At 41.8% G+C, this 24,801-nt stretch overlaps 1 protein-coding gene across 1 annotated transcript in view; it reads left to right on the top strand.

Annotated features, from left to right (window-relative positions):
- Window positions 1-1,789: 1,789 nt before the first annotated feature.
- PHACTR1 (phosphatase and actin regulator 1) overlaps window positions 1,790-24,801 on the top strand; it is a 275,348-nt gene continuing 252,336 nt past the window's right edge. The window contains exon 1 of the mRNA XM_085220191.1: window positions 1,790-1,949. Coding sequence (XP_085076317.1) covers window positions 1,838-1,949 — 112 coding nt within the window. The 5' untranslated portion in view covers window positions 1,790-1,837. The remainder of the gene's footprint in view (window positions 1,950-24,801) is intronic.

The raw sequence follows: 24,801 nt of genomic DNA, 5'->3' as shown, positions 1-24,801 counted from the left end.
CCCTCATGAAAGAAACCGATGATTCCACATTTCACAATTAAGACACTAAGATGTGGAGTGATTAAGAACAAAAATTAGCTGTCAATTTGAGTGCACAAATTAAAACACCAAGAAACTGAATTTGGGGTTAGTTTTTACGTGTATCATCTCAGCACTCCAGGGCACGGATTCCACCAAGTCCTGCAAACTAAGTGAACACTTGGCAACTCCCATTACTTAGGCATCACAGTCTGAAAAACAATATTCAGAGAAGGAGGCACTGCAGCTATGGACAAGTTGTGAAGAATGGTTTAAGTGGCCAAACTGGTAACTGTGAACAGGCAGTTCTGTGTCAGAAGCAGTTATTAGCTGTGTCTTTGAGGCGCAGAGTGCCGCAATCTTTCCTCATCTTGGCATCATTTGAGTCAGCCCTTAAGTTCTGCAGCACATGAGGCAGGGACTTCACACCCTCACCTACTACATGCTGCAGATTCAAATTTCCATTGAACAATTTTATTTCTCTTTTCTTCTCTTTTTTCCCCTTCCCATTCTTTGTCTCTCCATTTCCATCTCTCCTACTATTCTCCTCTTCATTCATTCTTTCTTATCAGCTCGTCGGGCAACTCTGCTCACTGTGCCCACACTGATGTCAGCATCTTCTGAGGAAGACATAGACAGGAGACCCATCAGAAGACTCCGCTCTAAGAGTGACACCCCGTACTTAGAAGAAGCTAGAATTTGCTTCAACCTTGACACAGGTAAGAGCACCTTAAGTAAGTACCCCCTTGCTCACCAGTTGCATGGTGGTTCACCAGAGATCCTGGGATGTCACATCTGTTCTGCTGCATGCCCCTACGTATTTATGAATATGGAACCTTTTAAGAATCTTACTGTAAGTGCTGACCAGTGATTTTGTCCGTGTTTGCTGGGGCAAGGCAGTAACATCAGAGCACACGGAATAGCTTTGCAAACAAGATATATTTACACCTTATCCACTGCAGTCACCGAGAAACCTAAAAGTTGTTGTAAACTTTTACAAAGGCATTAAGTCCTAATGGCAAACTTTGGCTTAAGCTGACATTACAACCACAGAAAGAACATCCAGCGTGCTCCAAAACCTTTGCAGGTTTAAGAGGCAAAAGAAGTAAGTGTTGATTCTGCAGGAATGAGTGAGAAAGGCACCCCTAAAACTGCCCTCAGGCCCTGGGCACCTGCCGGCATCCCTTTGGTGCTGAGCTTGACCAGAGCAAAAGACTCTGAGACGGTGACAAATTAACGACCTTAAGTGACCGCCTTCTTGTTAAGCAATCCGAATCTTCCACACACGTGCCAAAGCGACTCGTACACCCAGGTGCTGGCCACGGGCTCCTCTCGTTGGCCCTTCTAAACGCGTGGCCGCGGTTTACCTCATCCCCATCCCCAGAGCGGCTCGGGGAGCCCGCGGCAGGCCGCAGCCCCGCTGTGGGGGCACCTGGGCCGGGTTCTGGGCGGCGGGGGCAGCTCGGCCGGGCTGGGGGCTCCGAGAGCCGCCTCAGCCGTGCCCTCTGCCGTGCCCTCTGCCGGGCGGGGCGGGCGGCGCCGGGCGCCCCGGGGCGGGAGGGGCAGCGGGCAGGGCCGGCGCTCCCGTCCGCGGATCCTTGACGGGTTTTCCCTCTCTCCCTCCCTCCGCTCCTTTCTCCCTTTCCCTCTCTCCCTTCCCCGTCCTCGCCTCCCCTCCCCCCCACCCCCCCCCCCGCCTCTTTCCCTCCGTCCCTCCCGCCCGCCCCCGCCGCCCCCTCCTCTGCCCGGCCGCCCCGCGCCGTTCCGCCGCTCGCCCTCGCCAGCTCGCCGGGCCACGCTGCTCACCGTGCCCACATTAATGGCGGCATCATCCGAGGAGGACATCGACCGCAGACCCATCCGCCGCGTCCGCTCCAAAAGCGACACTCCGTACCTCGCCGAGGCCCGCATCTCCTTCAACCTCGAGGCAGGTGAGAGACGGCCCGGTGCGGGCTGGGGACGGGGAGCGGGGGTCCGCCGAGCACCCCGGGGCCGCTGCCGGGCCCTGCTTCGCACCTTCGGGACCCGCCGGCTGCGGCCCGGCCTCCCCCGGTCCCCCGGGGCCTGCGTTTGGCCCCCGGCCCGCTACCCGCGTGCTGCCCGTCCCGCCGCCCCTGGGCTCCCACGCGGCCCGCTGTCCGCTCGTGCTGGGGTTGGCCCCGCGAAGTGCCGGGGCGGCCGTCCCCGCCTTGCCCACCTGCTCTCCTGAAATCTGCCATTGTCTCGCCGTTGCTTTTCGTCGCTCTCGAGTTGTGCGCGCTCCACCGCTTGCTGGTCTACCTCTGGCTCCCCAAATTCGCTTCCTCCTTCCCGCTTCCCCACTCATATGCTTTAGGACTAGCTTCCCTGCTCAGCCTCTTGCTCCTCTACCTCTGCCCCTTCCTCGCAGTCACCTCATAGCACCTTAGGTTTTGGCTGTCCCACCAGCTCGTACTGCACATGGTGCTTTCCCAGGTGCTAGGCCCTGCTGTTTCCCTCCTCCGACCTTTTCATCCCTTATGGGCTGAACAGTAAACTGCACCCAAACTGATTTGTTCTCTGACACAAAGAAAGAAGAAAGTACTTTCTGTTGGCTTTCTGTACCGCACCGAACTTCCCCTGTTTGTCAGGGTGTGAGGGAGGATTGATAGCTGGGAAGCCCTGCTGCAGCCTTGTGTCCCAGCAGCAGATGGAACAGCCTCCCTGTCCAGTGTGCTTTGGTGCAGCTCCCTCTTTCAGCTCAGCCTGTCAGCTCCTTAAGAGGGGCAAAGAGCTGCCATGGTTGCTTCTTTCCATGCTGCAGGCTCCCTGTGCCTCCTCCCCCTTTCAGCTGGCTGAAAGTTGGAGATGACAGAAAAGAGATGTGTCTTCTCTGTTGGGTGATGGAGGAGATTCCCCTCCCCCTCCTGTCATCCTTGTTGTAATTACACCCTTGGTAATGGGTAATGTGTGGTTTGGTTGTACCATTGACAGAACAGTTGGCTGCGTTGTGCAGCGGGTCATTATTTCTCTCTGATGGTGACTTCTCAAAGACACACCAAGCTGTGGCAAGTTAGTGACATTTCAGGGCACAGACTGGAGTACAGTGTCAGAAACCAGGTCTTAGGTCTAGGAGGATTGAAAACACAAAGAGCAATGCTGTGTGTAAGATGTAAATTGTGCGAGGCTGCATGTGTTTATTGGACTGCTGAAATACTCCTGTGTTGGCTTGCGCTGTCACAGGTAATAATACTATGTCATGTAGTTATAAATAGATAAACCAGTTAAGAGCAAGACTCCTTCAGGTCACCTGGTGCCTCACATCTCTATGCTGAGCCAGGCGTGCTGTCTTTACTACAAGTCCCCAAGGGCTCTCAAGTCTCTAGGTGCCTCTTTTCTGCAATCCACTGGAAAATGTGATGATTACATTTAGCTTCTTTCTGTTCCTCTGCTTTCCTCTCCTCACTTGAATTTACATCTTTACTTTAAGAGGTGGAATTCCTTTAAAAGAAATTATTAAAAGTAGTGTCGGTTTATCAAGAAATATAAATGAAAAGTGTGTTAAGCAGTGCAAGCGTGTGTTTTCATTAATCCATCTGTCAGTGAGTAGTTTGGAGCTTAAAGAAAAAAAGATTTGCTTAGCAACCAGCATTGAGTGAGTGAGCCAAAGTAAGCAAAACATGCCAGCGGTGCCCACTTCATTTCTGAGCTTTTGGATTTACTCCCGTGGTTCTGCAGAAAGCACGAGCCATGCACCCTGAATGCAAAGACTCTGTATTTTAAGGAAACAGGTGCTGGGCATCTTGTTGAGCCACTTTAGCGTGATCTTGCTGCTCGATGTAGGGTTTGGACGTCGGATTGGAGCCTTACTGCTGGGGGTCCTGGAGGTCTCTCCGCGTTCTTTGCGGCTGCGGGCGGAACACGTGTCTGGGAGCTGTCCGCCGCCCGCGGTGCTGAAGCGGCTCCGCGGCGGGGATGTGGCGGCTCTCGCCGTGTCCGGCTCTCCCGTGGGTTACCTGGCGATGCACTCCAACGTACATGTGCTCCCATGCTTGTGCAGGGGAAGAGAGTGGAAAGGAAGCGATGCTTTGTTCTCTGTCTGAACGAAAGTAAGGTGACACGTGGGGCACAGGAAATAACCTCTGCCTTATGTGCTGATCACTTGTTTTCCACGTAATGCATTCCGTAGCTGTGGCTGCTGCTCAACCACTGCTTACAGAGGTATTTTTTTTCCTACAGCTGCTACACATCGGCTCGCACTGCCCAGTCATTGTCTTCTTTCAGGACATGGTCAGGGCTGGGATGCAGCACGCAGCTGCTTTCCTGTATTGGAACTTAAAATCCCCCTTTATTAATGAAACATGAGCAGAATAAGTGAATACTACCCTTCTCCACTCTTAATTACAACCACTGGTTAAGAAGTAGCAGGTTTTTATCTACTTCTGCTGTAAGTTATAATTATACCATTACTGTTGTTATCTATATTGTTGAACAACTGAGAGATTGCATACAGAGTCAATTTGGGGAAAGCAAAGATTTGGTTGGCACTGTAAAAAAAAGTGATTAGCAATGCAAATTTTGTCTGCCCTTCTCTTCAGAACGTATTTACAGTTTTGCTTTGATTGTCCAAAATATCCTAGCTTATTTTGTTCATTTCTAAATATTGCTCAATTAACTTGCAATTATCACCTAGCATGAGTTAAAAATGCTGTTCAATTATTTGTCCCCAGTATATATTTTTGCTGGTCTTCCCAATCTGTTTAAAATACAGAGCTGTTTTCCAAACTCAGGGTTATTTTCCTTACTACTATACATATGCAAATCCTATTAATCTGAGTTATGTGCTCATATCAAGAGGATAATGTTTCCCAAAGGATTTAGATTACCTCTTCTGCCGAAACTAATGTGGCTGCGTAACATAATAAAAATATAGACAGATACAAATTCTTTTTTCATAGTTGATAATGAATCAGTCCACGTACAAAAATGATTTTTTTAATTTTCTGAAAGACTTCCTCCATTGCCACACTAGAGGAATGTGAAATGCTCTCTTGCTTTTGAGTGGCCATCTTTTGTTTTCTTTATTTTGTTTAGCAGTCTGGTATGGCTCCATCTCTTAACGTGAAGCTTTGGCTTTTATTCCACGTCTTCCTAACATCAAATTTCAATTTTTCTTTCTAACCTTCTTATTCAGGCACCTATAAACTAATCCCAAATTGCTTCTGAAAACTTGAGCCTCCATCTGTGACAACTGTTCAATGGCATCATCTCTCTCCTGAGACTGTTCCATCTGAGTAGCTAATGTGTTTTTAGAGGCTTTGACCTATTTCTTTTCCTCTTGTTGTGAAATATTCTAGGTTTACAGTGGCAGTGCATGGTAGGCAACTTTCAAGCTTTATAAATTAGCAGAGGTAGTGAGTGATAAGGAAGTAGACCACTTACAACTCTCACTAAATGATCCAATACGTGTGTTTGTCTTCTGCCATCCCATTTATATCATATCTGTGGGCTGCAGGGGACAGTATTATCTTGAGCTGATCCGACCAAGTTTTCTTCTATATACAGACAGATACTTTTTTCCTAGCTGAAAAGTAAGATTTGTACTACAACCCATTGCAGTGCTGATGTTAGAGAGATTTCTTGTTAAGGGAGCAAGAAGCCATCTTTACCTTATCTGTCTTCAGGGAGGTCACCAAGTGTCAGTCTTCGCTTAAACAAGGTTGGTTGTCTACTTAGAATTTAACTGGGAATGTAAACTTGGGGGAGAAAGAAAGCTAGTGCCTTGGTGATGGTATAAAGGAAGAATGACTGCAGTATCTGTACTTGGTCAGCCAAGAGGATTCCTTATGAAGGAACATATTTAGCCTCTGTGCTGTACAACAAGGAGAGGGGAGCTCTTGAATTTTAACATCTTCCCACCTTAGACTCAAAAGCATGGGCCAGTGATGCAACTGAATGGAAACCCAAGGTCAGAGGGATGCAGGGGTAGGGATTAGTACGGGGGAGCAGGGAGACAGGTACTGAAAGAACAGGCTAGTGGAGCTCTTGCAGGCAGTGCTAGCTCCAGAGTCCACTGGCTCTGTCCATCCTGAGGCACAGCACACATTTCAGGTGCACTGAAGTCTCTCAGAGATCTCACCCAATGTCTGGATCCTCAAGTGATCTAAGTCATTTATAGATTTCAACCAGGGATCTGAGCCAGACTATAGAAATAAACGTCTCTGCTTCCCTTCAGTGATAAAAACTTGGTTTCATCTCTTTGTATGGAATCACATGTTCTCCTGGGATGTGTTCTGGGAAAGCAAAGCTGAGAGGAAAGGGACTGAGTGGCTCTGCACAGTTTTGCCATGCGGAGGGAAGAAAGATTCTTGCATCTAGAAAGGCAAGTCAGCTCAATGCTGTTTAAAGCAGTGATGATTAACTCATTTTGGGGGAAAAAAACAACTCCAAACATCAGCATCAGCCTGTGTTAGTGCTACTGCAAGGAGAATTAATTCACAGGGTGTAAAGGGGGAGGAGGATCCTGGCAGAAACAGCTGAATGGCTAAGACAAATGTTAGTGAGCTGGGAAATGTTCCTGGTTGTTTCTGTGATGCATGGCTGGTGTGAGAGAGCCTGAACACAAAAAACCTGAGAGAGTGGTTGAGTGTTTCAGACACAAGAACTTCCCCAGTCTGAGCTGAGCACAAAGTTCAAATAAAAAATTTCTTCCATTTTTACTGTCCTGACACTTTTGGCAGTCTTTTTGGGCTGTAGAGCTTCTTACAGCCTTTGTGGTAGGTTGTCTCACTGTTATTATTTGTACTGCTATATTAATTCCATCATATAGCTTTAGAGCTGTACTGAGTACTTTTCAGAGGGCAAAATGATGCACAATTTTCTTTTCTAATAGAATGATAATGTCATGCATCTTAGCCTCATCTGTTGATTTATCTATAATATAGTACATTTTTCTTCAGTGAGCAAGGAGCAGGTTGTATTTTATTAAACATTTATAGAGCTCACTGAGATGGGTAAAGTCTAAGAAAGTGAAAACAAAATTAAGTGACTTAGCTGGATTTTCTACAGGAATCTCCATCCCACCTATTTCTGTTTTTTTCCCCTAAAACTCAACGTTTTGCTTAAAAATCTGTTTCTCAGTTTGCCTCTGGTCACCCTTATGTATGATTTAGTACACTAACACAATTGTCTCTCTAGTCATGTTAAATGTTTTTTGAGTTGTGTTTTTTGTTTCTGTTTATTCAGTGTATGTTTGTGTCTACCTATAATAAAGTATTCTATGTGGTTTAATGATTGGAATAATTAGGAATTTAGCCTACTTTGAATTTATGGGATTAGGAATTATGTTTAAGGGGTAATGTGAAGTGTATATTTGTATTTTTAAAAAGACATCCAAATTATGGTGGGCTCATGATTTCAGATAGGAAAGATTGGACTTAGGAGAACAGGGAAGAAACATGCAGTAGTAGGCTTTGTGATGTGTGTGGGATGTTTTATTTCTTTTTGGAGAGAGATTAGTAAAAATGCATGCTTGGAAAAATTCCACCTTCTTTCTCTGTTCTAATCACTCCCTCAGATTATTGTCATGGAGATTCTCCTGTACTTATGAAGTTGTTTCACTGATTTTTGACAAAGTATTTCTGAATACCTGTCTGAAGGGGTTTGAACAGCTGGTCTGTTCTGTAATCAGGCTTTATGTTACCAAAATTCACATCTGCACTTTGTTTTGATTGAATTATGACCATTAGCCTCCAAGCTGCTTATGTTGCAGCACAACTAGAGACCAAATCTGTACCCATCCTTTATTTTGCCAAATCCAGAAAGAGTGCACACCTGTGAAAGCAAGCCTTTAAGACACACTCCACACATCGTACAACAAGAATAAGCCATTTGAGACAGACATCCCTTTCCAGGACTAGATGAAGTTGCTGAAAATGCCTCAGGATCAACACTGTATGTATCAGGCAAATGGTTTGTTTTGAGAGGTCATAACTACAACTGAGCTTCTTCAGTCTTGTACTTGGCTTTGGAGGCAGCCAACACCAATGCAGTCTCCAGCACTGACATAGCTGTGGAATAACTGTGGCAAGAGATAGAAGGAAGGTGCAGGTTTTCTTCTGGGGCAAGATATGCAGACCTGATGCATTTTACAACTGTCTGCATTAGATACAATTGTAAGGCTGCTGTAGAGCTTTGTTGGTAACCCAGTTCTTCTTGGATATCAGTATCATAGAATTCACTGGAGTAAAACGTTCTCTTTATATTTGCCTTTTGCTTGATAAGGTTGTTAATATAATCTAGTTTGTTCCTGCAAGATGAGAGACTGCAAAATCTTTTATTCTTTCTCATTTCATCAGGAGTTGTAGTTTTCATAGTGGAGCTAGGACTTTAAGGAAAACACGTTTTCTAAAACTTTAGATTTTAGATTTCTAAATTGTCAGAACCAGCAATCCTAACTCTGTAATATTAGCATTACAATCTAGTGAAAAGAAAAGGCCTAATTCCCAGTAACAGGTATAATTAGCTCTAATGCTTAATTACTCTGAGTCAACTAATTGGTTTCATTGGGACTACTGACAGTTATACTCACAGCTAGACATGTAAGTAATAATGCCATCAGAACTACTGTTAAAGTTTGTAAGATTTTGCAGTATGACAGAAGTAGTTGGTGCAGAATGTCCAGAACTGCTTTCAGATAATACGAAGTTTCAGTGCTAATGAAATCTCATGTTATTAACAGTTGCTTCTTGTGCTTCAGACCATGGTATCAGTGCGGAATATTGTACTTGTCTGCATTTGTCCTTTCTTTCTGGTGAACAGTTGGAATGGTGCATCTCCTGTGGTGCAAAAAGTGTCAGTTGCACCATTTTAATTATATTAGTTTGTTTTATATGATAATACAGCTTGTTAATAAGGCCATCTCAAATTTTTCTCTTCATTCAGAACATTTTTAAGATAAAATTGTTTGCAGTTCACCATTTATAACCCTGCAATTCTATTGATTTTTCTTAGAGTGCTTTGATGGTCTTATTTTACATTGATATGCTAGGGCCCTACATGGCTGTCTTCCCTAGGTGTCGTTATAGAACTGATGTTATTGAATACTTGAAAGAAGGTAATTATTGCCATTACTGCAGGCTTTGGAAAATGATGTCATGAGAACTTTCATTCCTTGAAACTTAAATTTAACCTGTAAGAAACAAAATGAAGGTGATGCCCAAAGACAACTTTTATTGAGTAGCAAATTCAGCAAGAAAACAGGGAAGCAAAACTGGAAGATAACATGAGTGTTTCTTCAACACTCCAGACTGTCTGTGGTTTTATGCTGGTTATGAAGTACATAAGGGATGGGAAGTATCTGACAAGTGTTTTCATGTTGATATACCGTATGGACACATGCCATTTTAACTATGATGGGTAATGACTGCAGCACATGTTCCAGCTAACCAGAATATCTATGCATAATTTATAGCGCAATATGATTTTTATGATTAGTGCTAACAGTACTTGGACAGAGAGATATCTGCTTAATAGTTTATAAGCAAATTAAATACTTGATATATTATTAAAGTGGAAGAGGAATTTTCATCAAGGCTAAATCTAATTCTTTGCAAGAGCGTTGGAAATAGCAAGTGCTTGTTGCAAGCTTCATGCCCCTCACTGGGCAGGATCTGTTTCTGTGTGACTTTTGTCTGCCTGTATGTCCTTTCTGTCTTGTGGGAAAAAAAAAAAAGATGTGTTAGAAGTGGTGAGGAACCTACTGATGGACATGAGAATAGCTTTCCACTATGTTCTGTTTCAGGTTTGAAAGTGTGTGAGTATGAAGGCTTTGTTGCATGCTCTGTGCTCTACTGACCCATTGTGAAGAGATCCCATGTCGTGCCCTCAGCTTCCCCTATTTCTCTGCCATCTTTTTCATTTGTGTGTATTTATCAGGGCTGCATGGGCTGGCAGCATCATCATGTGAGTGTGCAGTTTCTTGAAGTCTGTGCTGAGTTGCCATATATGCATTGGGCTTTAAATGGTCACTCTGTGTTCTTAGGATCTCTGATAAGGAGCTATATAATGTACAAGGTGCTTCCCTGATTATTGGCAAGCAATAATTCCTTAGAGCAATTGATCCTGCTCTCTGCTTTGTGAGTGCTCTTTGGTTCGTAGACAAAGGAGTTTATTGAAAATACTGACATGAAGAGCTACAAATAAGCTGAATTAAGCTGCTTGTAAGTAGTCGCTGATTAAAGAAATTTGGCATGTTTAGGCATTCGTGAACGATTTAATTTGTCTTATCACTGTCTCATCAGCACCTATTTCTTATGGCTTACGCTACACATAAAGGCTCTTTGTAGATCACTGATGTGATTAACTTTTCAAAAAACTTTTATAGTTTGTCTCAGAGTTATCACAATTATGTAGTAGGTCAAAAAGGCTAAAAATAAGTAGAAAACAATTGGCTGTTTTAATTTTCTCTATGTGGAAGCGTGGCAGAATCTTGGAACATTTCAAAAATAATATAAAAATGAGATGGGATTAACAAATAACCTGCAAAGTAGTCACATATGATTGAGAGGCAAAAAGAGAAATTAGGAAGGACTGAATTGTAAATCAGCCTTATCTCAAAGCTCTGAACAAACCATTTTGTAGAATGAATTCAATAAGGTTGCTACAAATGATATTTTTAGGAACAAATTCATTTATTAATAATGCCTATATTTATTTATTTTTTTAAAGAAAACATAGGCATCAGTTAATAACCTTGGGGTCAGACCTTGAAAGCTTTTCCCCCTGGAAGCAGTGCATCTAACAGCTCTGACAGTGCTAAGGAGACCCAAAGGGAGAGCAATAAAACTGTTTGGTCGGGAAATATCATTATGTAGATGGAATACAGCTTTTTGTTAACATGTTTTATGGCATAATAGTAGGAAACGAGGGGAAAGAGTCACCAAGATTAAGGTGAAAGAGGGCATGGGATGTCAGTAAGAATTGGCAAGGCTAAACTTAGCTGCTGCCAGTTAATGCTGTCTGAGGCAACAGAAGCAAGTTCTTAGCAGGTGCCCCCAAAGTGGCCCCAGATGTACCTACGGATGTGTGTCAGCAGCCTCAGGAGTGCACAGGGACCATCTGCCACCAGTGGAAAAGGCTTCTAGAGGGCAGTGGAAGGATCGCTCCTGACCAGCGAGGTATTTGCTCTTGCAATTACCCACGTCAGTCACAGGAAGACAGGTCAGAGGCTGTGTTAGCTGCTTCCTCCTTGGAGGTGTTTAAGGTTGTGTTTCTGTACGTGTAGCCAACTGCAATATTAGGTAGTAGTGCTTTATGCTGAGAGGGAGCTGAATGCAGGACCTTTGTTTGCTTGTCTCTTCAGAGATACATTCTGCTTTTAAACTCCTTTCTTCCCTCTGTCTGCTAAAGTGAAGTCTTACCAGCTGTATCAGTGTAGTGAATGAAGAGATACTTAGCTTTCATTAAGGCTTGTAAGAGAAAGAAAAAGATTACTGTCAGCAAGATATAGAAGCATATAGCAAGGCAGTAGGTGTGGTAACAGGATTAGGCATAGTAAAATCCATCATTTAGGACATCTGAAGTCCCATGTAACTTTTTGCTGCTATACTGGAACAAGTGACCTTCATTGTTCACTTGTGTGAAACTGATGGATTAGGTTTATGCATGCAGCAGAACTGTTTGTGCCATAGCCATCACTGTACATGCAGCTTCCTTGGTTGAATGGGTTGTTATGAAAGGCTTGCTTTTGAGAACTTGGTGTTTTATCCACTTTAGAATTTTATATTGAATCTGAGCAGAAGTTTAAAGTGCTTTAAGCAAGGAAATATAGGTTGAATCTCCAAGAAGGTGTTCTTGGTAGCTTAGATCTTCTCTCATACCTTGGTTTAGCTAGTGGTGAAATCTTAGGAGACCCAGGGCTGTACATAAAGATGTCCCTCATCTGTTTGTTTTACTGGTGGAGAAGAATATTGCTATTATGATTGCTCCTGCTTACAGCGTGACCTCTTAAGTAACGTGTCATTCAATGAAAAGACAAGAACATACCTGTTGTCCTTATTCTGTCTTCAAGTGTGCCAGGAAAAGTCATCCCCAGCCAGTGTGTATGTCCTTTCCACGAGACAGAGCCTCAGAACACCTAGAAATCACGCAGACAGAAAGAGTGAGAGTGGTGGTGAACGTGTGCTGTGTGTTTCTCTAATCACAATGAACTGACTAAGCGAGCTCTGTAGTTTTACTTAGTTTTTCCCTCTCCAAGTTTTGGAAGGGATCAATACATTTTTTCTGAGAAGCCTCTGTATACATGGAGAAAGGGAAGAAAGGGCAAAGTGAATGTAGTCATTAAGATATGTTTCCTTCCGTGAAAAGAAGAGTGGACAGAGGAAAGATGTTTCTTTGTGCTAGAATTGAATGTGTTGGGATTTTTTTTGTTGTTTGGTGTATTTTTCCCCTACTTATTGGGTTTTATTTTTGATACAGAGGATTGTATTTTTGTTATTTAGCTTCTATAAGTCTGTATACAGAGTATTATATCTGAGTCAAAGATACCTTTTCTTGCTAGATCTTTTGTATCTTGTGGCACAAATGTGCAGGTATTTATGTACCTTCATAAAAAGCTTTTATTCTCCTCTATAAACTAAAACCTGAGTGCCCACCACTTGCTGCTGACAAAGTCCTCTGATGATACTTTCTGTTTCCCTTGGGAATCTCCTGCCTTAATTCTGTGTAGTAGAGTAGATGCTCCCCCCAAACTAAGCACCCTTCCTTCTGAAAACTTCATTGTAGTCATCCTTCTTTTGAGATTGAAGAAATAGCAGTTATTTGTAACAGAGCTTCTCAGTATTTTTCTTCATATTGGCTAAGGATGTGATGATAAAAGCCAGTGCTTTTTCAACTCTTTTATCTACTGACTCTACAATACCCTGAAACCACTTTGGCCTCAGAGCAAAGGTTTAAATCTTGTGCAAAGAAACTTATCTCATTGCAATATCCTGTCACTACACTTGCATGATTTGCCCATTGAGGGTTATGGTGATAGGTTTGTATGCATGTGCTCCTCACCTTAGGAACTTTTTTCTGGCAGCTTCAAAAATTAAATAAAAGCAATGCTTTTCAAAGTTTTTTCACTCTTTTTTGTCCTCCTTTTCCTCCCAGGAAAAGGATACCAAAAAGGGGCAAATAGACTTATTTTTAATACAATTTTAAGTAGTTTATGGGGCTTGAAAACAAAAGAAAATTCTAAAGAGCTCATCGGACTGCTTTCCTATTTGTTTAAATTATACTTGTATCCATAGGCCCTTTTATACAGTACAGTTCCTGGTTCCCAGTGGATACTAAACAGTTACCTGAAGCTCTGGTTACCTTTTACATTGCATGACTCTCCCAAAACAGCTTTTAAAGGGTTGCAGAGTAATTAAAGTTCACTGGTACAACTGTAACTAGGTGGCTGTATTCAATTCCCCTCCCTAAAGGGTGTAATTGCTGCAGGATATTTGAAATGGCTTTTGAGGAAGATAGTGAAGCATGTCTTAGAGGAGCTTCAGTGTGCTGATCGTTGTGATTAGTGCTTAAATTTGCTGCAATGTGAGCTTGTATTACATAGATAACACAGGTCTGTATAGAACACCATTAGCACATCCTTCTTCAAATAGATACAAAAACAGTTCTGTTACAGTAATTGGCCATGGAAAAGAAAGAAATGCTGTATCATGGCTAAGCTGAGTTTCTTAGCCTTCTCCTGGTTTGTCCTATTACGACTGTGAAAGGATCTACTTTAGGAAAGCACTGATGTGTCTTGGTTCACCGTTAACAGCAGAAGAATGTTCCTGAATCTTTCTTTAAAAGGCGAATTAACATGCTAGGGCCTTGTGTTTCCCTTCTTGCACCCTCATTTTCACTTGGGCCTAAGGAAGCATTCCTGTTTAAGGTGAAAGAGAGGATGTCCACATCAATGCTGAGAGGCGTAAAGCCAATTTGATGGATGAAAATCATGTCGTGAAACAAAGTGCCATTGAAGCTGATTGTTACTTGGCTTGAAATGGGCTACTGGAGAAGGGAGTTACAGCTCTTTAAATGATGTTTTTCATTCTCAAGTACTGCTGTTTTTCTTGTTTGGATAGTCATCAAAATGCAATCATTTAATAAAGAAACATCCTTGCAGCTGTTAGATTCTGTGTTGCCTTCAGACTGAGATAGTTCCCTAGGTACTGTGTTTGCATAGATCAGCCTCCTGGAAACCAGAGCCACAGACACGTGTCTGATGTGCACCTTAGTGCATGGCAGTGGTGTGCCTGGGACACATGTACAGCTTTAGGAAGGCAGGAGTGTTCCCCAGATCCCTAATCACAGCACACCATTAATGTTTGCACAGTCTCTCCCCCCTCACTTGGGCTGCTGGCTCATACAGCCTCTGAATATCTCCATGGCTTACAGTTGTCAGATGTGCCAGGTTTCTTCTTGTTTCTGCCCAAACACAGCTTCTCTGCGGGGAAGGAATCCAAGTCTGCAAAACGTTTGCCAGGGATCTCCAGATGTGAAGCAAGCCCATCTGAGCAATAGACTAAGCCTGCCTCTGGACATTTGTAAGTCTATGTACTTTTCTGTATGTTCAAAGAGCTTCTCCACAGAGCATGCATGGTCAATCAGACACGTTCTAGAAATGTCTATATTTCTGTCTAAGAAAAACTATATAGCAGGAGATGCTACCTGCTATAGCCTTACTACTGTCCTCAGGATACCCTGTGGAAAGTAATTTGTGGCTGACCTCACAGTGCTTGCCCTATAAGTAGACTTTTCTGGGCCAGTGAGGACACTGGTATGCTATATATATCGTTGTGTTGGTACACTAGTACAACAGCAAGGAAAAAAACCTGTATTTCTCACCCCATAAGTCCTAGCAGATAAGTATTAATTAACTATATTGAAATATTAATAGACACTGCTGAGTTAGCTGTAGTCTCTGCAGTTAATACAAAGTAATGGATGCACTGAATTGGAGCAGCAGTTCATCAGATCTGAGCTTTTGCTCTCTGTAGTGTCAAAAGAATAGACAAATCAGAGGTACGTGACTGCTGCAGTTCTTCAGTCATTGCAGAACACATTGGCTATGCTCATCAGAAAATCAGAGAAATAATGGGCAAAGTTTACAGAAGTCATATAAATGCTTTTATTTTGGTCATTTGGGGTGCAGAGTGATTCTTTCAATGTTGACTCGTCTTCAGAGCATTGAGTCTTCTGCATTTGAGGAGAGGAATGAGAAATAGATGTAACAGCTAGCAGGTGGGTACATTTCACTAGGCAAATCAAGAGCCTGGAAGTTTTAAACAGGATTTTGATTCTTATAGAGCCGTCTTGCCAGGCACTGGCAGCAGTGATGGAGGTTGATTTCACTGGTTCTGTATTTTTCAGAATAACGTGATGCACATGATGTCCAAAGAATCAGTGAGCTCCCAGCAAAAAGCATATCAGAAATACATGCAAAGCTAGTGAGTTGTTTTCCTGATATAGGGCCTGTTATTTCAGTCAGAGCTTGCTACCCAGTACTGAGAAACTCTGTTCAGCCCTAGTGTGATGGAGAGTTTACTTTGGTGTATGGACTTTGAAAATCCTATGAAAAAGCCCAGTTTACTCCCTAATTCTACATTGCTTTTCAGTGGCTGACCTGCATGTAGTTTTATTAATTGCATGCTTTTCTTGTAGCTTGCTTATGTCTTGGGGTTCTCAACATGATGGCTGTTGGTCTGTTTGTCAGAATCTGAGAGAAAAGCAAGAGAAAATATGACAGTCTTGACTTGTTCACATCCATTTCTTGTCTTTTTGCTGCCATAGATCTGAACTGGAATGGCTACTGGGACATGGAGTTTGCTGGTAGAAGGATATGAAGGGATGGGAAAGGAATCTTACCCAAATGGCTATGTCCTTGAAGGGTCTGATGAACAAACCCAGGCTATGAAATACGGACTGTGTTCTGTCTTTAGCCTCTTCTGTGTTCAAACCAGACTTTCAAGGTGTTTGGGTTCCAAAATTAATTTAATACATTAAAATAGCGGAGGTCAGAATTCCTGCAGGTTTTCTTTAAAGTGCTAATGACTGTCAGATGATGCATTATCTGGCAGTTAACAAGGCAGCAGGAGACCTAGTAGTAGCATCTTAAATGCCAAGAAATAGAAAAGCCAAATATTCTGCACTCTTGAAAAAGATGAAGGTGAAACTGGAGTGCCTGCATTTCCCTTCTTACTTAGGAACTCCTTCTCATGGAGACTAAAGTTAGTGGTGCAGTGCAAAGCATGAGATGATACTGCATCTGAAGTAAGACGGATGTGCAATTTAAGTAACTACTGGTAATTAATAATTAAAATTTTTAAAACAGCATTGTAAAAGTAGAAGATAAGAAAAAGAATAATGTGCTGCTGCAGTGGTGTTCATAGAACAACTTATTTTCTAAAGTGTCTACAATGGACAATAACTAAAAGAAAAAGATCATTTTTTATTATCAGATTTGCAATTGACAGTTACTTTGACTTAACACAACATGAACATTTAAATACGAGTAATAATAATTAGAAAAACAAAAAAAGATGATGGGGCAGAAAGAAGGGAAGAAGAATACCTGTAACTCAGATCTGGGAATATGCAGAGCTTTTTGCTGCTTGTTTCACTGCGAGGAGGCATTTTTATCTTGATGCTGCACAGACTGCTTTGTTACATGAATCACCAGAAACTGGTAATTCTGAGAGTTGGAAGCTTTATGCCAAGTGTGAAGGTGACAGATTTTGAGTAGCAGCTACTTGCTCAAGCAGCCCTGCTCCTTGCAGTGGGACTGCGCTTGTGAGCAGGGATTGCAGAACTGACACGCTGCTGCTGGGGGATCAGGAGGGCAGGAGAGAAAGGCAGCACGCCTCCCAGAGCATTTCCATCTCTGCTATGTGAGATGGGAAGAGCTGCTCTCTGTGCAGTCAGTCTGGACCCCACTGAGCAGTCCTCCTGCTGGGATGTGTGTCACACCAGGGTAGGTGCCTACACCAAGAAGCATTAAGGTCATTCGTGTTTCTCAGCAGCAGCCGTGCTCTGCTCATGTGTCAGGGAAGAAATCTGCCCTTCAGGGCTTCCCTGCTGTGCTGCCATTCTGTGCCGCTGCCCTGTGGATCCAGCCCTTGAAGACAAGAATGTTTGTCACTCAGTATTTGTCTGCTTGAAAAGCGTCAGTGCTTCCTTTTCAGGTTAGGTCTGTGTCAGTGAAAAGGAAATCCTCTGAGTTAAGCTATTATAAACCCAGCAAGAAGGAGATGTAAATAATGCAAGCCTACTTGCTAAAATTATTTAGGTTTTTCCCCTCTCTGCCTTGCTGGTCTGTAGGCAAGATTTTTAGTACAGGAGATGTTCATTGGATTTTTTGGGGCTTTTGCTGAGCGATCCAAACTCAGGGCTAGCAGTGCATTGGTTGTGCTTGCCACTGAAGGAGGATGAAGGTCACACGTCCTGCAACCTGGAGGAAATGCTGCTCGATGCGTATCAGAAAACGCTGAGGCCCCACAGACTTTGGCATCAGCAGGATCCTTCTCTGGCTTTCTTCTACATCCAGCTCTTAAGGAGTCCCAGGGGAGTTGTTTTTCCTCTAAGCAAGTAGAATGACTAAAAATCCGGTAAGCGATCTTTATGAGCACCATTTAAATTCTCCAGGTGGCATTTGAACACTTTATCTCTGGCCAGGCCCTGTGCTGTTCTTCATACTTGTTAGATCCCAGTGCATATGCAGTTGCATGTTCTGCCACCTTTCATCTCCTTTGCCTGGAGACTAATGCATGAAAAATGAAGTCATGAAGATCCCTATCTCAGCCATTCAGATGGTGTTCTGCTGGAAGAGGTCACTTAGTATTGGGGCCAGAACAACCTCTTGATTCATTTTTACCACTGAAATGGGTGTTCTTTTAGAAGAGCCTCAGTGTGCTTACATAGGTGTAGGTTTTGATCGTACCATAATCAGAAATGAGGAGGTAAAATTGGAGTTTCAAATCAATTCTGTCTTGTGTCTGTCCATCCAGTAGGTTTTCTAATTAAGAGTGCTACCTTTATATTTCAGCAGCCTGGTGAATGAAATATGAGCATTTGCTGTAAAGAGCAGTTTAAGAAATACTTGAAAAGTTAGGAGTATGCCAAGTGCAGCTGTAGGAAAGGAGTTGGTGGCTTCTGGGGTTTATTTTGGTTTTGGTTGTTTGTGGTTCAGCTAAAAGCAGAAACTCCTGCTGCTTCCTGTATGCCTTTTTTGGCTATATACTGTATCAAACGCTGCATCCTTGTACTTTATTAATTTCATGCTTTTATTTTGATGCTGATTCATATGATATCTGGGAAATTAGTACTTGACCAGTCAGAAGAAACACAGAAATAATCTCTTAAATCTGTGATTTCAGTCTGCTGTTTTGCTGTATACTATGTGAAAAAGACATCCATTCATACATATACATATGTATATCATCATTCATACACATACATATGTGAAAAAAGACATTCATACATCCAACAGGCAATCTGTGATCCTAATTGTGAAAGACCTTTTCTAGCCTTAATTGTAGTACTTACGAACTGAGACATCCCTGCTACTTTGCTCAAGCTGTTTAGGGATTCTTCCTCATGCCCATGCTCACTAACAGCTTGCCACATTTCAGAATGGTTGAGCCTCACATAGGAAATGGGGCTTGAGTTACCTGTGTTGAGGGCTTTCCTCCCTTACTGTTATTGTGGTTTGTTGGTTTTTATAGCATGTTTTTACCTGGAGTGTCGTAAGGACATGACCTTCCAGGAAATTCTTTTTCTTTCTGCATACCTGTTTCTGGAAATTGGTACTAAAGCCAGGTGCTTTCTGTTTCATAATTTTGGTTGCGTAGAATTAATCAGACCTCAATGTAGAATGAATTGCTGTGGAACAGAGCATCATTTTTGGAGACTATTGTGGAGATATGAAGGAGAAACTTTCTTCCCTTTATGAAACTTCTTTTTTTATAAAAGGAATGCTTTTACTGGTAGGTTATCAAATGCAAACAGCTGAGGTACCACCATCTGTTGTAGATGTAGCACATCCAGTATTAAGGAATGCCTCTGTGGCCATTCAATGAATAAGAAACTAGTCATATATTCAGTGTAATTGAACGTTTGTGGTAATGTGTATTACTGATAATTTGTACTGACAGTACACTGAAAATATCAGTGTGAATATTTTGTGATAAAACTTTCCATGTGACGAACTCTAAATTTGCTGTAGTCGTTTAAAAATGGATGTGATGTCCTCATGTGGCTTCCTGAAGCATTCTGCTACGTTGTGAGCCAGTCATCTAAAGAAAAAACAGATGCATCTCTTTTGAAATGAATGTTGGGTGCCTTAGATAAACGTATATTTCTTTGTATTTACTTTTTAACGCTTCTCAGACCTCTAAGGATATCTTTGGATCACTTCCTGTTTTTTTCTTAATATAAAAGATTACAGACCTACAGGTATCTTCTGGGCATTCCTTGCCTCCATCCTTTCTGATTACTTTTATAGTTCAGTTTTCAAGGTAATTCAGTCTATAGGTAATCCTTAATTTGGTCACAGGCTGATGAAAGGAAAGGAGATAATGAAAATATTCCTTAGGTATCCTTTGCCCTTTTTGCCAAATCTTACTCTGTTTTCTAAGTCACCAGTGACACTGCTTGTAGCTCTAGTTCATTATTCTGAATTTCAGCTGAGATGCTTTTTCTGACCCTTCCACAGATGTGTTAGTTTACTGTTGTCCTGCTTCTAAGAAATATTTCTATTTCAGAGTGGTTTTGAGTGAGCCATCCACATTATCCTTGCCCTCATTAGTTCAGTACTCACTTTTTTTCTTTTAGAAGAGTTTCTATTCTTTTTTGACCGATTAACTGAGTGTTCTTTCCCTATCGTCTTTGTTCTTCTCCAGTTACTGGGTAGTGATGAATGCAATTGCATGTCTTATACCTTTTCAGTAAAGCAACTCATCGTATTTCCTAGGAATTTCTTTGTTTGGTTACTGGAAATCTCAAAAAAAAAAAAAAAAAAGAAAAAGAAAGCAAATGACTAAACAAGAAATCAGTCAGTCTAACAAACAAAAAGCCTCACTCTCACCACCAACAAAAGAGCATAGAACATCACCACCCTTTCAATTGAAATTATTTTCCTGTGGAAGCTCAGATGAAGAGGACTCAGTCGTCTTCACATTCTGTGCAGATGTTTCTAATGTTTAGCCTGTTATTTTAATTGCTACAAATCAGTTGTTCTTTAATCTCCTATATGAAATTGTTTCCTTTTTTATTTGTGAGAACACATTTAAATCAGCTCCTTTCTTCCTACAAGAGTATGTTTTAAAAGTATACAATACATGGTGCTGAGAGTCTTTGCTTAACCAGATTGGGTTTTTAACTGCAATTTTCTTTTCTGAACAAGCCCATCACTTTTTCAAAAATACTAAATACTGTTATGAATAAGATGGCAGGGACACACAGCTGTAATTTCTGCGTATTTCCAGGCATAAGCAAGAGAAGCTACATTTGAACAAGATTTAATAGGAAAGGCAGACCTGCTGTTAGTACAAAACTTGAACTGCTTCATTTTCTGCTCCTTTTTTTTTTTTTCCCATTTTTTTATTCAAACAAATTTAGAACTATTCCTCAGTGCATTCCTGTCTTATCTGTGAGAAAAAAAATTCGGGAGGGAGAAGGAGAGGAAATGTCCTCAGGTATTGATGTACCCCTAATGCTTCTAAGAAGCTTTAATGAGTGTACTTACTCAACTAGCATTGTAAGCGTAAATCTAGATAAGAAAGTTAAAAGATGTTTTTCAATGGATAAATGCGAATAAACTCGTGTTCCTGATGTTAAAGGGGAGAGTCAGCAATGGAAAGTGAAAAATAACTCCAAGGCTGCCTCTGAGGTTCACGGAGAGGTCTTCATTTCCCAAATGGTTCATTGGATTTTCTTCCTGCAGAACACAGGTTTTGTGCAGAGAAATTCTTTAATCTTCTGCTGAGATAGCAGGGATTTTGTGCTTTCAAAATAAACTTGATCAAAGAATTTTACTTGGACAGTTGAAACTGTTAAATCTTTTCAGTCAACTTTTTTGCAGGCCTTCAGCAGATCTGGATTCATCAAAACCAACATGCTTAGCCGTTCAACGTTAGCAGTCCCTGGACTTGATTTCTCTCTTCTCCCTCTGCAGGCTCTCTGACTTTCAGAGATTTTGAAAGCTTCTTGATAATGGAGTGGCTGCTCTTGCAGTGTGTTCTTTTCATGGCAGCACTGCATAAGTATTTTGCTGCGCTGTGTCACGGGGCCTGAGCCACCTGTGACAACTGCAGCTACACATCAGTGAATGAATAATAACTCTTGTGGATTTTCAGCTGACACGGGTGGCTCAAAGTTGGCTAGCTTTAAACATGATTTCCCATACTTCCAGAAAACTAATTTCTGTGAAGTTGTTTTTTTCCTATACTGCTTGTAAATCTGGGAAAATATTATTTTGCTTTTTCACTGCTTGGTTAAAATTTCTGAACATTTTAGCTTCATAAAACCTTCCATGAGTACATGGAAAGAAAAGTGCAAATAGCCTTATAGTATCACTTAACTGAAGATGACAGTTGTTTGTGATTTGAGATTTAAGACCAAAAGCACATATCTGACAAATGCTTGTATTTGAGAGAGCCATCATCGTGGAGCAGAGCCTTGCAGAGTTTGGAAGGGAGGCACTTTGCAGAGCCACTATTGTTTTCTGTGGTTGAACACCATTTCATTATTTCATACTTGGAAACTTGGGATCTACTCTGATGTATAAAGAAATAGTATTGTGGTAGTTTAAATTAATCTGTGTGTCAATTGCCACGATCTGACCTATCCCTGGCCATGTCCTATGTCTTCAGATGGCACTAGCATCTGTCCAGAATGAATAATCCAGTAAAAGAATAGCCCCTCCTAAAAAAGAGTTTTCAGCCAGATCCACTGACTGCACCAGCTCTCTGCATAGCTACCAAGTAGCTGCCTCCTTATGGAAGGGTACAGGCCATTCACAGCTAAGAAAGAAAAATCCCATATCAGTTTGGATTTAAAGCAGATTACATTACCTTGGAACTGTATCTAAACCCACAACGAGGGCAGCAGTTGCTGGCAGAACTTCCCTATTCTGTCCTTGTAGCATCAGTTTTTTGTTGTTTATATACCTTCCTATAGGAAAAAAATGAGACAAGGTTCTGGCTTTTGGGAATGGAGGGATGATGTGGGAGGCATGCAGTAGAATCAGCAGTACATTAAGCAGTTGTAGTGTGGAAGCAAAAAGAGGGATTGTTAAGCCCCTCGTTCCTTTCCAAATGTAGTTTCTTGAGGAACAACTCAACATTTCTTCATTTCCTAGCACAGGTTGTTGTCTTTTCTTACATCTTCATGGTTTCTTGGATATGACGGCTTGCTTATTGTTAAACAGCTAAGGGAAGTGGCCTTGCACACTCTGCCTTCCTACCATGCAGAAAGGAGGACTATCAGCACGAGGATGGCGGCTCTCACATCTTATTTCAAAGCATTGTCAGCTTACTCCTACGCATCAATAAAGCGTCATTAAAATGCAGGGCTGGAAAGAGCTTCAAAGCGATTGCTGAGTCCAACTCCCTGCTTGTGCAGCTTGTCTCAGGGCTGACCTGTACCCTCTCTGCCTGATGAAGAGCTTTGAGCTCTTCATACTTTGAAAGCCCTACAAGCAGCATTACATTGAATAAAGGTGTATGTTTTTCTTTGTTTGCATGCATTTGTTTAGCTAAACATATGTAAAAACATGAATCATATGATGGGGCACTGTTATTGCTGTAAAAACATAGTTTCCCAAACTTAAACAAGCTGTCCTTCTATGAGCAGTAGAGCCATTTCTTTTTTCTGCTTTTAACTATAGACAGTGACTGTCCTAGTTAAAGCAGTAAAACACTGAGATGTGAGCTTAACTGCTCGCCTGGCCTTAAGTATATCAGTGAAACCTAGGAGTGCTCCTGTTGCAGTCCTTGCTCCAGCTAATTGTGCACATTCTTACCTGTAAAAACAACTTGGTTAAGGATTCCAGCAGCAGGATATCAACCTGTTGTTGTAACAATTTCTCACAAGTACAACAGGAAGCGTGCAATGGAAATTCAGAAAATCACCTCTTAAAGCATTCATCTTTTCATTTGCTCACTGGACTGTCACTTTCATACATTTTACAGTATCCATCCAACCTTAATTTTGGCTCCCCAGTATTCTGTATTGTAGCAATGTGCTGTTGAAGGTATACCATTGCTTTCTTTTTATTACTTAATGGATAAGTTTTCACAACTCATTATTTTCAACAGCACGCGTGAGCTTACCTTACAGTACTGTTATTGGCTTCAGTAGTAGCTTGGTCAACAATTAGTGCTTCAGTCCATCTAATTAAAAACTGGTGGGCAGCTTAGTCCCAACATGATCATTCCTTAGGGTGATACAGGAACCTGAAAACTTGCTCAGAGACAGAAATCAGTAGACTTCTGGGATTAAAGACTGTATTTTTCTAACAGGAAGCAGAAGTTTGTGACTTAGATGTTTATCTCAGGCATACAAATCTCTGCTTTAGTAAAGACCACCAAACTGTTAAAATGGCAAATGTTAAACTCCAGTTTGCAATAACCCAAAATACTGTAGAAAAATGTGTTATGTAAACTTTTCCAACACATGCTTAATAATTATTAGGAAGCTAGATATTACACAGCTTTTTTCTTAATTTTTTTTCCCCACAAGCTTCAGGAAGCTGAATGGAACAGGTGTTTGCTACTTGGCATTCCCAGGTGAATTGGCAGATAGAACTTCAGCAATTATAAAGCTTCAGTACTTAAAAGATGTTATGGGGTTTTTGTAGCTAGCGCTGTCTGGAGATTGAGCAGAAGACCAAAGCTTGTGCACTTGTGTGCAGAGGAGCCTCCTGCAACTCTCTGTATCATCTGCTCCTCTTCCTCTCAGTAGAGCACAAGAAAGGAAAGGATCAGAGGCATCCATGTATTTGCTGTAGCAGAGGTCCAATAACTCAGCTTGGCCAAATATTGTCAGTGAGGGGAGCAGTGGCCTCTGGCTTCACACACACACAGCAGTATTCTGCTGGTTCAGAGCCATTGGAGTCAGCTTGTGAAGTAATTAGTGCTCTACTAATGATATGGGATATGCAGTTTTAAAACTGCAGCTGTAAGCCATTCCTTTCTCTTTGTTCCTCACCCATTTGCTTTTTCTTTCTCTGAGCACATTTTTTACTTCCCACACATGCACAGATACATTGGCTTACCAGCATTTGAAGGTGATGAAAACAGACTTGGAGGGAGATTGGATCACAAAGCCAGGTTTTGAACTCAGTCTTGCAAGTGTCTGATTGCACATTCTTCATTGCTTGTGTTGCACTTTGCTAAATTTGTCTTAAACACCATAGTTGAAACAGCCATGAGAGGGTTGTGGGGAACTTTTGGAAGTTCTCACTGGGTAATGAGGTTAGTAATTTTAAAATGAAAGCCCTGTAGTCCCCAGATAGCACCTTCACAATCTATTTGAGGAGCAAGTAAGAGTAAGGAAAGGCTCACGTGTTCTTGTGACAAACTTAAGTGACAAATCCCTGGAAAGGATAAACTATTCAATTGAAATGATTGATTATTCATTTTTGCCCAAAAACAAAGGCCAGAGAACCAAGAGCAGACACATCCTCTCTGCACAGGAAGTCTCCTCTTGCCAGCCTATTTTGAAGTATATCACAAATATTGCCCAATATCATACCAGATAATTCCAGACCAAAAATCAAATGATTCCTTCGTG

Source organism: Meleagris gallopavo, chromosome 3 (genome assembly GCF_905368555.1).
Source record: "Meleagris gallopavo chromosome 3, MGAL_WU_HG_1.1, whole genome shotgun sequence".
Lineage (NCBI taxonomy): Eukaryota > Metazoa > Chordata > Aves > Galliformes > Phasianidae > Meleagris > Meleagris gallopavo.
The sequence above is the reverse complement of the archived record's forward strand: the minus strand, read 5'-3'. Positions and strand labels throughout refer to the sequence as shown.